At 41.2% G+C, this 11832-nt stretch overlaps 1 protein-coding gene across 1 annotated transcript in view; it reads left to right on the top strand.

Moving 5' to 3' along the window:
• The window catches only part of LOC119414588, a 21191-nt gene extending 11215 nt beyond the window's left edge, over window positions 1–9976 (top strand). The window contains exons 3-4 of the mRNA XM_037681691.1: window positions 6629–9289; window positions 9392–9976. Of these exons, the coding sequence (XP_037537619.1) occupies window positions 6803–9289; window positions 9392–9976 (3072 nt within the window). The 5' untranslated portion in view covers window positions 6629–6802. The remainder of the gene's footprint in view (window positions 1–6628; window positions 9290–9391) is intronic.
• Window positions 9977–11832: the final 1856 nt, after the last annotated feature.

Here is an 11832-nt window from a genome sequence, read left to right as displayed (position 1 = left end):
TTATGGTGTAGTATACTACAAACTTTCTTTTGTATGTATAGTGTAGTGTACTACAAACTTTCTCTTGTACATATTATGTTATAGTCTACTACAAAATTTCTCTTGTACATATTATGGTGTAGTATACTACAAACTTTCTCTCGTATGTATAGTGTAGTATACTACAAACTTTCTCTTGTACGTATTATGGTGTAGTCTACTACAAACTTTCTCTTGTATGTATCAATCAATCAATCAATCAATTCAACTTTATTGTCCATAACATTCAATGAAATGGAGATTTGTCTTTGACATCTGGCTTATAAAACAAAATAAAAATGTGATTAAAAACTCTAAAAAACTTAAAACCAAACTTTGCTAAATCAATTAAAAACATTCAGTTAAAACCATTCTAAAATACACAACACATTAAAATATGGAAACATCCCAGCAGACAGTAGTTTATGTGAGGCTGCGTTTAAATAGGACCTTGTTAAGTACATTCACCGCAGAGGTTATGTTATAGTCTACAAACTTGCTCTTGTCCCACCCATAACTTCTGGTTCGCTCAAGATAAATGAATGAAACTTCACACACATATGCAGCATGATGGCTCAGTGGTTAGCACTGTTGCCTCACAGCAAGAAGGTCCTAGGTTCAGTCCCCAGTTACACCTGGGGTCTTTCTGTGTGGATTTTGCATGTTCTTCTTGTGCTTGCGTGGGTTTTCTCCGGGTACTCCTGTTTCTTTCCACAGACGAAAAACATGGATGTTTGGCTGCTTCAGGCCCAGGCCTCCCTTGCAAAAGAGATCTGTGATCTCAGTGGGATTTGCCTGGTTAAATTAAGGTTAATAAATCATCATTAGATAGTGTTACATACACTTCATCACCCCAGCTCCAAGGTCAAGGTCACAACTCAAGATAAAAGATTATATAAGGTCTTCGCTTGTCTAGGCCGCTATAGATTGCTGTATCACCTTATAGCAGTTTTTTTATGGGTGTAAATTGTGTCGTATGCGGTACTCTTGTTTTGTTTTTTGGTTACACTGTATGATGTAGTGCCATTAAGTCACAACACACTATTCTCTATTTGTTTTTGATGTATATTTTGTATCAGTATTTTTAAACTTGTGGGAAGATTAGCAAATTGAAAATCATGATGAAAATGGAAAAATAACACAAATGGGATGCTTCAGCCTTTATTTACCCACCAAACCTTGTCCTACTGTTTTGTAGCGATAACCTTCAATTAGATATTTGAACTGCAAAAAAGAATAAAGACATCAATTCTTTGAGTTTGTTTTACCAATGATTAGTGGAAAAACATAACTGTTTTGTTTTGTCTGAATCTTTGATATTTTTAAGACCAAATATTTAGAGGTGTACTTTTTAAGTTTGGCAAGTTTGAATATTATAAAGAATTATTTCCTGCTCTTAATATTTACTAAATACAAGCTAAGATGATCAATAGTTCATGACAAATCACAACATGTCAATATTGATTCACTAAAATTAAAAACAGAAGCAGAGTGTTTAATCCTCAAGTCCACTCCATGATTCAACAACTTGCACAACCACTTTCAGCAGCAACATTTCAGACTTTCACATTGCTTTAAGAGAAATTTGCTCTATTCTTTTTGCAACTGTTAATGCACAGCTCTTTGTTTCTACTGCAGTATTTCAGCAAGGATGAAGTATTTTGTTCTACATTTGTAAATGTGTTTGGGGTTATTGTCACGTTTCCTAACCCAATTGTAGATTGACATCAGCTGTGTGATGGCCTCACATTTGACTCTCAAATCATCTGGTCTACATATCTTGATGCATGCTCAATAATCGAGGTAGAAAAATCTGAAAGAGTTAAGTCTGGTCCTCTGGACGGGTTCTGTGGTGAATAGCTAGGACTGTGCTATTTTAGTGGGATTTGCAGGAACACCTCATCCACACAGACACTCTGATCAGAGAGTGAGGCCAGACACAGTGGAGCAGTCTTCAGATTTAATTGAGCACACTCCAACTTCCATACATCTTGGTGTACATAGGTCACTTGTAGTTTATCCTATTCTCTACAACCTGTTTCTGACTTTCTGTCTGTCCGTTATCTTTATCACAAACGCAGACAGGTATCAACGTAAAAAGAAAAAAAATCTCAGTGAACCCAACAATTTTCAGTCAGGTCATCTGGACAGTTTCTTTCTTTTTTTTGTGCTGAAACGTTTCACCTTCCATCCAGAAGGCTTCATCAGTCAAGGAAACACACAACACAAAACTGATTCTTCCCCCAACAGCTTACTCCAAAGTGGAACAAACCAGTTATGGTGGTGCTAAGATGGTGTCTTTGGCATGCCCCCGCCTCCGGTGCGGGGGCATGCCCAAGGTTTTTTTTTTTTACAAATTACAAGAAGCTGGCCAAAAAAGTTGCTAAAACAGCTAGATTATAAGGTGAATGTATAAAACTAAAAACATGAACATGTCTGCATTGGTTTTTGCCAGGAGTCCAACAGATTCTTAAAGCCACTTAGAGAGGTTAAGGTCAAGAGCTTCATATCTTATTGCAAGATATTCCAGGAAACAGGAGCCGAGTAGGAGAAGGCCCTTTTATCAAGTTCAGTCCTCACTGAGGGAACACTGCATGTAATAATGTCCTGAGAGGGCACGCTGTAGCTGCACTCATGCAGAGACATGTAGGAGGAGATGTATGAAGGCAGCAGACCAAGAAGTGATTTAAAGATGAAAATGTACCAGCGAGAGAGTCTTTGTGAAGTTAATGATGTCCAGTTAACCAGTGAATACAGGGTGCAGTGGTGGGTGCGATAATCACAGCCAGTTATGAATCTTAGTGCACCATGATAGACAACATCCAACATCTGCAGGGTTCTTGTAGGAGCGTTCATGTAAATAATGTCACCATAATCAATGGAGGGAAGGAAGGTCACAAATACAAGGCATTTCATAGCATTCAGAATTAGACAGGATCTGTTTCTGAAAAAAAAAAAAAAAAAACAGTTTAACTTTCAGTTTCTTATAGGTTTTACATGTGGAGCTTAAAAGAGAGATGCGAGTTGACTAAGATACCCAAATATTTATAGGAATCAACGAACACAAAGGTGACACCATTTGAGGATAAAATTGGAGGAAGAACTGCTGGGACCGACTTCCTATTTGAAAAAAGCATCGCTTTGGTTTTATCGGCCTTTAAGACAAGTTTGAGATGGAACAAATCTGACTGGATGATGTCAAAGGCGGATTGCAAAAGCTGGAAAGCCTTTTCAACTGTTTTAGCTTGACAGTAAACAACTGTCATCAGCATAGAAATGTATGGATGCGTCAAGGATGCTCTGACTTACATTACCTATGTAGATTGTAAAGAGGGTGGGTCCTAAGACTGAGCCTTGTGGTATACAATTGTTGACTGTTAAATAGCTGGAGGAAGTACCATTATGTTGAACACATTGCCTCAGATCTGAGAGATAGTTAGAGAACCAACCAATGGTGTGTTCTGAGAAACCGATTTCTGAGAGATTATGACACAAGATGTTATGATCCACAGTGTCAAAAGCTTTAGACAGGTCTAAGAAAAGTGCAGCACAATAATCCTTAGCATCCAGTGCTTCAACAACGTCATTAAGAACCTTCAGTGAAGCAGTGGTTGTGCTGTGTTGTTTCCTGTAACCAGATTAATGGAGAGGTAAGATGTTAAATGAGTCCAGGTAATTTTTGATTTGAGAGTTTATTAGTTTTTCTAGAACCTTGGCTAAAATGCAGAGTTTAGAGATTGGTCGATAGTTGTTCAGTGAGGTGGGGTCACCTCCCTTCAGCAAAGGAAGAACAAAGGCTGTTTTCCAAGTGTCTGGGATGGAGTTTTGTCTTATGGAGAGATTGAAGATGTGGGTCACAAGGACTGTGAAGATATGAGCGGCCAGCCTTAAGTAATAAGGTGGAAGTTCATCTGATCCTGCAGATTTTTTAGGATCAAGACCTTTTAACAATTTATTTACCTCACCTAACAGAGAACGGAGAAACAGAAAAGGTGGGATTAACTGAGGATTGACTTATAGGAGGGATTTGATTTGTAAAAGTTTGATTATTAAGTGAAGTGGCTGATTTTCCATTAGTGACTGTGTCAAATAAAGAACTAGAAGCAACAAAATGTTTGTTGAAGCAGTTCAGGATCTCGTGCTTATTTTGACACAGGAACAGAGTTAACAAGAAGCTGTGATGGGAGGTCAGATGATTGGGGGGTGCCTGAGAGAGATTTGATGGTTTTCCAGAATCTTTTAGGGTCATTTAGATTTTTGGAGGTCTGAGATAAGAAAGTTACGTTTTGCTGCTTTGGGTGGCCGTTGTGCATTTATTCCTCATCTGCCAAAAACTCAACAAATCAGTGTCTGAGTCAGATTTTCTTGCTGCGGCCCAAAGATGATCTCTCATGTGCAGGAGGTCAGCTAGCTCTGGAGTAAACCAGGGGCTGTCTCATCCCTTTATTCTGAACTGACGAAAAGGAGCATGTTTGTTCACAAAATAAATGAAACTATTATGAAAATAGTTCCAAGCGGTGTTCACATTGTCAGTTAATAGAATGCAATGCCAGTTAAAGTGAGATAGATCCCAAAGGAATGACTGTTCACAAAAACCTTTCAAATCCATTCTTTGAATTAATCTGGGCTTAGAAGGTGGAAATTTAATATCTCTGAGAGTTGCTATTACACAATGATCACTCAAAATGTCAGCGAATACACCTGTACCAGGGAATTTGTGAGGCATATTTGTAAGAAACAGGTCTAAGATGGAAGATTTTTCAGGACGGTTTTTGTTTGATGTAGTGGGAGAGTCAATGAGTTGGGTCAGACTGAGTGACAGGCAACATTCCTTGATTTTATCACAGAGGGGTTCGACTTATCCTAGTCAATCTCCTGCCAAAAAAATATCTTTGAATTTTAAATGTCCAAAGAATTTTATCAGGGAGGACAGAGCCTCAGGTGTTGCTGAGGGGGGATGATAACAACCCACTACAGATAAGATCTGTCCTCCATTCAAAGTGATGTTTACAGCTAAGGCATCAAACTGGTTTGGAATTGTTTTAGCAAACACAAGACTAGCAACCAGAGAATCTCTGATGTAAATAGCGACTCCACCCCCCCCCCCCCCTTTTTTTTTTTGACGATCACAGCGATAGATGTTAAATCCATTGATTGCCAGGTCATTATTCAGTACAGATTTGCTGAGCCAGCTTTCAGAGATGAAGATTACATCTGCCCCAGAAGAACTGATCAGAATTTTCAAGACATTAAGTTTTCTCAGAAGGCTACATGCGTTTGCATGCAGAAAATGAAGTCCTGACAATTTTTTAGTCATTTGGTGTGCTGTAATTAGTGGGGGGTCCAGGGTTGGGCTGAATCCCTGAGAGCAGTAACAACATTATTATCAGACATTTTCTTGAGTTCTTCTTGATTGATGTGTAATAATATAATGTTTACAGTTTAACATTCTAACAGAGGTTTTTCAGAGACTGAGATGGACAATAATTTTTGGGTCTTTCTGAAGATTGGCATTTAAATGGAATGATAAATGCACTGTATTTATATAGCACCTTTCTATCTAATCAAGATACTCAAAGCTCTTTACAACACAATCTGTGCCCTCATTTACCTCCAGCACACACATTCATATAGCACACCACTACATATCTACAAAGATAATTTGAATCTGTAGAGATTAACACAAACGCACAAAGAATAATCAGAGCTTTATTACATTCATACACTGATGGGACACACATCAGAGGCAATGAGGGGTTCAGGACGGTTTGTAGTGTCCCTGAGCATTGTCTTGCTCAGGGACACTTCAACATGTGATTGCTGATGGAATTGAACCCCCAACTCTCCCTCTGGAGGATGACTGTTCTAACCACTCAGACACAGCTGCCCCAGCTGCATGTCTGATTTCAGGGTGAACTTGCTGTGATGTAATGTTTTCCACCTATATTTATCATTGGGGGAGTGGTGTTCCAGAGATTAGAAAAGGCAAGCCTTTGATTGAAAGGTCATTGGTTTGAATACCCTGACAGTTGCATCAAAATGTGGTAGAGAAAAGTAAAGTACCCATACCTGCCTCAACCCTCATTTGCCCCACCCTGGGCCCTTAAGCAATGCCATCTGCTCCCCCGGGTGCCCTAGATGATAGCCCTTTGTTTCACACATGCGGGCTTTATTATCTTGGTGGTCTGTGGTTGTATCAGGAAAGGCATCCATTGTAAAAAGAATTGCCAAGTCTTTGTGCATGTTAGCTTGCTTGACCCCTAAAGGGGGAATCATCTGAAAGAAGAAGAAGAAAAAAGAAAATATTAATATTTGTCATTATTGAATAGCATTGCAACCCTTCATAGTAGTGTCTTGTTTAAATAATTCAGTTGTGCAAGTGCACCGCAGACAATGGGAGGAGCAAACCATCTTCAGTGAACTTGGATTGTGTCAATTTTCTTTTAATCAATGTTGTCATCTTCATCGGAAGACAAATATACTGTATTTCTTAGGACAAATCGTAGACCCATTTGTATGATCTGTATGTTTTTACATTAATTTCAAATATTTGTTTTTTATGCAAAGTTAATTAGAAAGATCTAACTAAAAGTTATTTTGTTTTTCTCAGGAGTCCTGAGTACAACTAGGATGTGAACTTCTCAACAGCACCCTAAAGAAGACTGACACAAAAATGTTGGTAACCCTACTGAGTCTAAACTGAAGGGCTGTCCTGATTCAATGTGACAAAAAGACACCATCGTTATTAAATGAGAACTGATCAGCTTTCCAAGCTTGTAACAGCATGCCAGCTGCTAAAGGTAAAGGTCATCCAACGTTCCAACGCTACCGACCAGCCTCTGAGTATGATGACGCCACTCTTGCCCAAAAGAGAGAATACTGGAGAAACAAGAAACGAGAGCAGAGGGCACGACTGTCAGAGCAGATACAAAAGCCAAGACAGGACAGACGGAAGGAAAAGATCCCGTATCTTTATGTTTCTGCAGGGGTGAACACCAGTTTATCAGACTCTGCATTGTCCCCATCTTTTCGAAGTAATGATGACTTGTACAATTGTCCATCAAAGACTGAAAACACAGTTGAGACCAGGTCAACTGACACTGCTACCAGTCGGAGGGAAGACTGGCCAGAGACAAACAACAACACAGTCTTGTGTAACTCACAGCCAACATCATGTTCTGTTGTAGCTCCAACAGATAAGGAGGGTGCAGTCTTAATGAAATGCCAAACAAGGATGAGTGCTAACAGTGTGGCTACTTCACTTACATCTAGTAGAACCAGACCAAGCATTGGTTCATCAGTGCCTGTAGTCAGACTGACTAAAATTACAGATGGCAGCTCTATTAAAACAGAACCTCAGCCATGTGCATCTATGCAGAGCAAATTAGACTCCAAAACCCAACTCAAGGACCAGATTCTATTACCCATTCAGCTTACGGCCTTACCATCAGAGGTGGCGACAGATACAACTTCACACAGTCCTGTTTCCAGTAAAACAAAAGGCAAAACAACAGGACCTGAAAGTGGAACAAAGAGTGCCTTGATCACTGAGCGAAAGGCTAAAGGTGTTGGTAGTGTGCAACTTTCTCTGGAGTCCGAAGAAGAGAAAGCAGCCAAGCGCAGAGAGCACTGGCGAATCAAAAAACGGGAGCAGAGAGCAAAACTAGCTAAAGTCAAAGAAAGAATACAAAACAGAGACATGATGTCCCAGAAGCTAACAGCGCACAAAATGGGACTTGTGGCCAGCTCGGTTCTTCCATCCCAGCTGGTTTTGAGAGCAGCAAGTCAGAAACAGTGTGCTGTTAGGGTTAAAGTGCCGTACCTAACCATCAGACAGGAGACTACAAAACTGCAAGATGGGTTAGCCTCTGTAGCTGGAACTAACTTGCAAATAAACCAGGTAAAAGCACAAAATTATCACAAGAACAGAATAGCGCAGACATCCGTTACAGCATTTGATGTTAATTCTGTCAAAAAGCCAGTAGAACCACAGAGGAACCTTAGTTTTGTGAATCCTTGTGTTCCCCGGGGTATTGCTCGATGCAAAACACCTAGACAAAGGTTTATTGATGCGCAGAAGAATTTTATGAATCAGAGAAATTTAAGATACAGACCTCCCACAATAGCTTCATTATTTCCTACCATGGGTATGCCTAAAATTGATCCAAATGACACACCAGAACAGATAATAGCCAAGCGTCGAGAGTACTGGCGGGTTAAAAAGCGTGAACAGCGAGCTAAGCTGTCATTCGAGATGAAAACTAGGGTGAGGGAAAAAGACGCGCTGATACGAAGAGTGACACGTTACCAGCAAATCCTTGCAGAGATGAGAAAGACAAGAGCACTAGCTCAGGCAACAGGAAGTGATCTTAATCCTGCCTCCGAGACCATTGGAGGGTTCATCAAAGAAGATGGAACACTGACGGCTAACATCCCCAAAGGTCTGAAGAGTCAAAACACAGTTGGCTTTTCAAAGGCTATCACCGTAATGCAAGAGCATCATAGAACTAATATGAAGACAAGAGGTGTCGATCCCATCACGGTGAACCAGCTTCGGCCTCCACATCACTCGTTTCCTCTCACTGACAACAAAACCCCAAGATTACTTCTAATCAAACCACAGTCTCAAATTAACACCCCCACTGTTGAAAGTACACAATTAGCCACCAAATCTTTTCAAAATGCAGAATCAAAACCAGAATCAGACTACAATGGGTGTGTCATGAAAATGGCAGTTTCAAGTCACGTACCACTTCTGGCATCTCAAGATCAGGGGCTGACGGAAGAAGAGAGAATGGCAAAGAAAAGGGAGTACTGGAGGATAAAGAAACGTGAACAGCGAGCGGCTCGGGCTGTTCGACTCAAGCTCAGTGTTTTACAAGCAAGAACTAGTTCAGCCTTACTGAGGAGGAAGGTTCAGAGGCAAGAACTGGCAACCACTGTGCAAATGAACAGAAGTCGTCGAAAATGTACAGGAAATGCGGAAGATCTCAACCACACCACCACCACAGTACCTGATATGCCACATGTAAATGAGATCAAACAAGAAAGCAGTGCTCTATCAGAAGCTGACCTAAATTCTCCACCACAACAAGGCGTCTGTCCATATATCAAACCCCCAACTTTCACAACTGCACCTCCAGCGCAACAGCCAGAGTCCGACTCATCTCTGAGCACAGACAGCCAGGCTACCACCCTGCTAGCTGTGGCTTCGATGAAGAAACTCCTGGAGGAGTCGCTTAGCACGGTTACAGAATGTCAAACTAAAGAGGCAAGTACTAATACTTCGGAACTAGATATAAAGCCTGATTTATCAGAACTTTTTCCTGAAAAGAGCGATGCATCACTCGTACCTCCTGATATCACGTTGCAGATAAAACGCTGGGAGCCTGGTAGTGATGTATCGGAACAGAAAGAGACATTAAGCTCCAGCCTCAACAACTCACCCAAGATTATTGACACTCTTCCCCCTCATCCTACCTGCAGCGAGGTGGAACATTCCACTGGTGAGCTCTCATCCCAGACCCCTCCTAACTTTACACTGGATCTGTCTTTGGAAGCGTCCAACAACCCTGCTTCACCACCCAAAACCCGGAGATTTTGTAGCAAAGAAACAACCCATCAAAACTACTGCTCCTCAGAACCACCAAAGCTCCATCACATCCCAGATTTATCCCCCGAGCATTCAGAACCACAGCAACAGTTCTGCGAACAACAGAGTGGAGTACCGGAACAGTACCAGAACAACAACATGGTGTCAACACCAAGGTCCTGCCATGTGGTTGCAGGGCACAGCGGTCTGACAAGTCTGCAGAAGAAGAGGGAGTACTGGAAGCTGATGAAGAGGCAGCAGAGGGCTCGCTTACGAGCCCAGCAGAAGGAGCAGCATGGAGAGAGCAGCTGTTGCCAGCTGTTCCCAACAAACATTGAGGTGAGGGAACACGACAACAGTTTTTAACTTTACTGGTAATCCATATTTTCAGTTGCTAATCATTGGTGCTGCAATGTACAGAATATTTTAGATGATAAGATTATTATATTGAATAGATTTTTCTGAATCTGCTGGACATCATTTATCTGAATCCCAGCTACCCTCTGCTCCACTATTTGTTTGGCGTGTCCTGGATTTAAAAGACCAGGTAATCTAAGTTTGTTTAGTAAGCCACCAGGTAGCAATATTTTTTTAACTTAAAAAGAAACCAATCTTTTTTTTCTTTCAACACACAGCAGTAGTTTTAAAGTAAAACACCTGAAATGCCTTAAAAGTCTTCATACAACTTGAACTTTTTAACATTTTGTCACATTACAACCACAAACTTCCAAGTATGAAGTATGAAACCAACTCGATGTAGCTAAAAATTTCAGATAAAACGAAAATTATATAAAAGAAATGCAAAAAAAAACTCTGCTAAATGTGGCTTCATTTTTCTCAGCCTGTCCTGAGTCTATGTACAACCAACCACCTTTAGCTGCAGGTCTGTTGGGGTTTGTCTCCACCAGATTTGAAACTGAATTCAGTTCTGATTGTAGCACATTCTTCTTTGTACATAAGACAGATTGGATGGATCGTGTCTGTTAACGGTAGCCTTCAGGTCTTGCCTGAGTCTCAGTTGTTGGATTTAGTTCTGCACTGTGACTGGACCACATCTGACCCATTTCATTATAGATCTGGATGGATCTCGTCCTATATTCAGCTCCATCCATCTTCCCATCAGCTCTATACAGCTTCCCTCACAGCATGACGCTGCCTCCACCATGTTTCACAGTGAGGATGGTGTGTTCAGGGTGATGTGCAGCGTTAGTTTGGTCTGATCTGAGCAGAGCGGCTTCTTTTGTTCCTACATGACTCGTGTCAAACTGCAAACAGGATTTCTGATTCTTTCAACAGTGGATTTATTCTTTTCACTCTAATAGTGACTTATAGTTTTCCTGTGCAGGTGACTGACCCACTTGAGTTGTGGATCTCTGCAGCACCTCCAGAGTTTCCACGGGGCCTCGTGTGTCAACTTAACGCTCTCTCTTCCCGGCCCGTCAGCTTAGGTGGATGGCCATATTCTTGAAGGTCTGCAGTTGTGCCGTAGTCTTTCATCTTTTGTTTTATAACCTGTACCTGCGTTAAACTTAATCTCACTCAAATTTATCCTGACTCTTCTGTTGTGCCTTGGTTTTCATGATGCTGTTTGTCACTAAGAAACCACTGAGACTCGCAGAACAGCTGGATTTATACTGAGGTTAAGTTACACTCAGCTGGTCGTAGAGTTGCACTCGGGTCCAAATAATCCAAACCGACCCGGCCCCAGCCTGTAGCCATCATCTCTGAACACCACCCGATCTGACAAATTAACAGTTAATTACAGGTCTGAACCCGGAAAAACACCTGACATTTTTAATTAAGTTTTGACTGCTTATACCACGGACTATTATTAACGGTTGGCGGACACATGTGGCTGAGTAAAGGGGGCAGAAAATCAGAGCTGAGGAGCCGTCAAAGTGCATTCAATGCTTCCCCTGCTTCTTCCTGCATTGAACCCTGCTCTGACATGTCGGATATTTTGTGATCTCACCTGTTTGGGTCTCGGCTGCGTGCGTCCGCTGAGTGCAGCGGCTGAATGAACATCCATTTGGGCTGATGGATCGCTGGCAGTAGTCCATCTGAAGTCTAAAAAAGTTAAATCTGGTCCTCTGGACAGTCGAAAAAACCCAAAACAAAAATATTGTAGAAACGTTTCGCCTTTCATCCGAAAGACTTCCTCAGTCTGAGGTGCTGTATTCAGCTCAGTCTTATGACTGCATGGACGGTTTCTTTTCACAAAG

Source organism: Nematolebias whitei, chromosome 1 (assembly GCF_014905685.2).
Source record: "Nematolebias whitei isolate Nwh7 chromosome 1, NemWhi1, whole genome shotgun sequence".
NCBI classification, from domain to species: Eukaryota; Metazoa; Chordata; class Actinopteri; order Cyprinodontiformes; family Rivulidae; genus Nematolebias; species Nematolebias whitei.
Note: the sequence above shows the minus strand (reverse complement) of the source record. Positions and strands in the feature narration are given on the sequence as shown.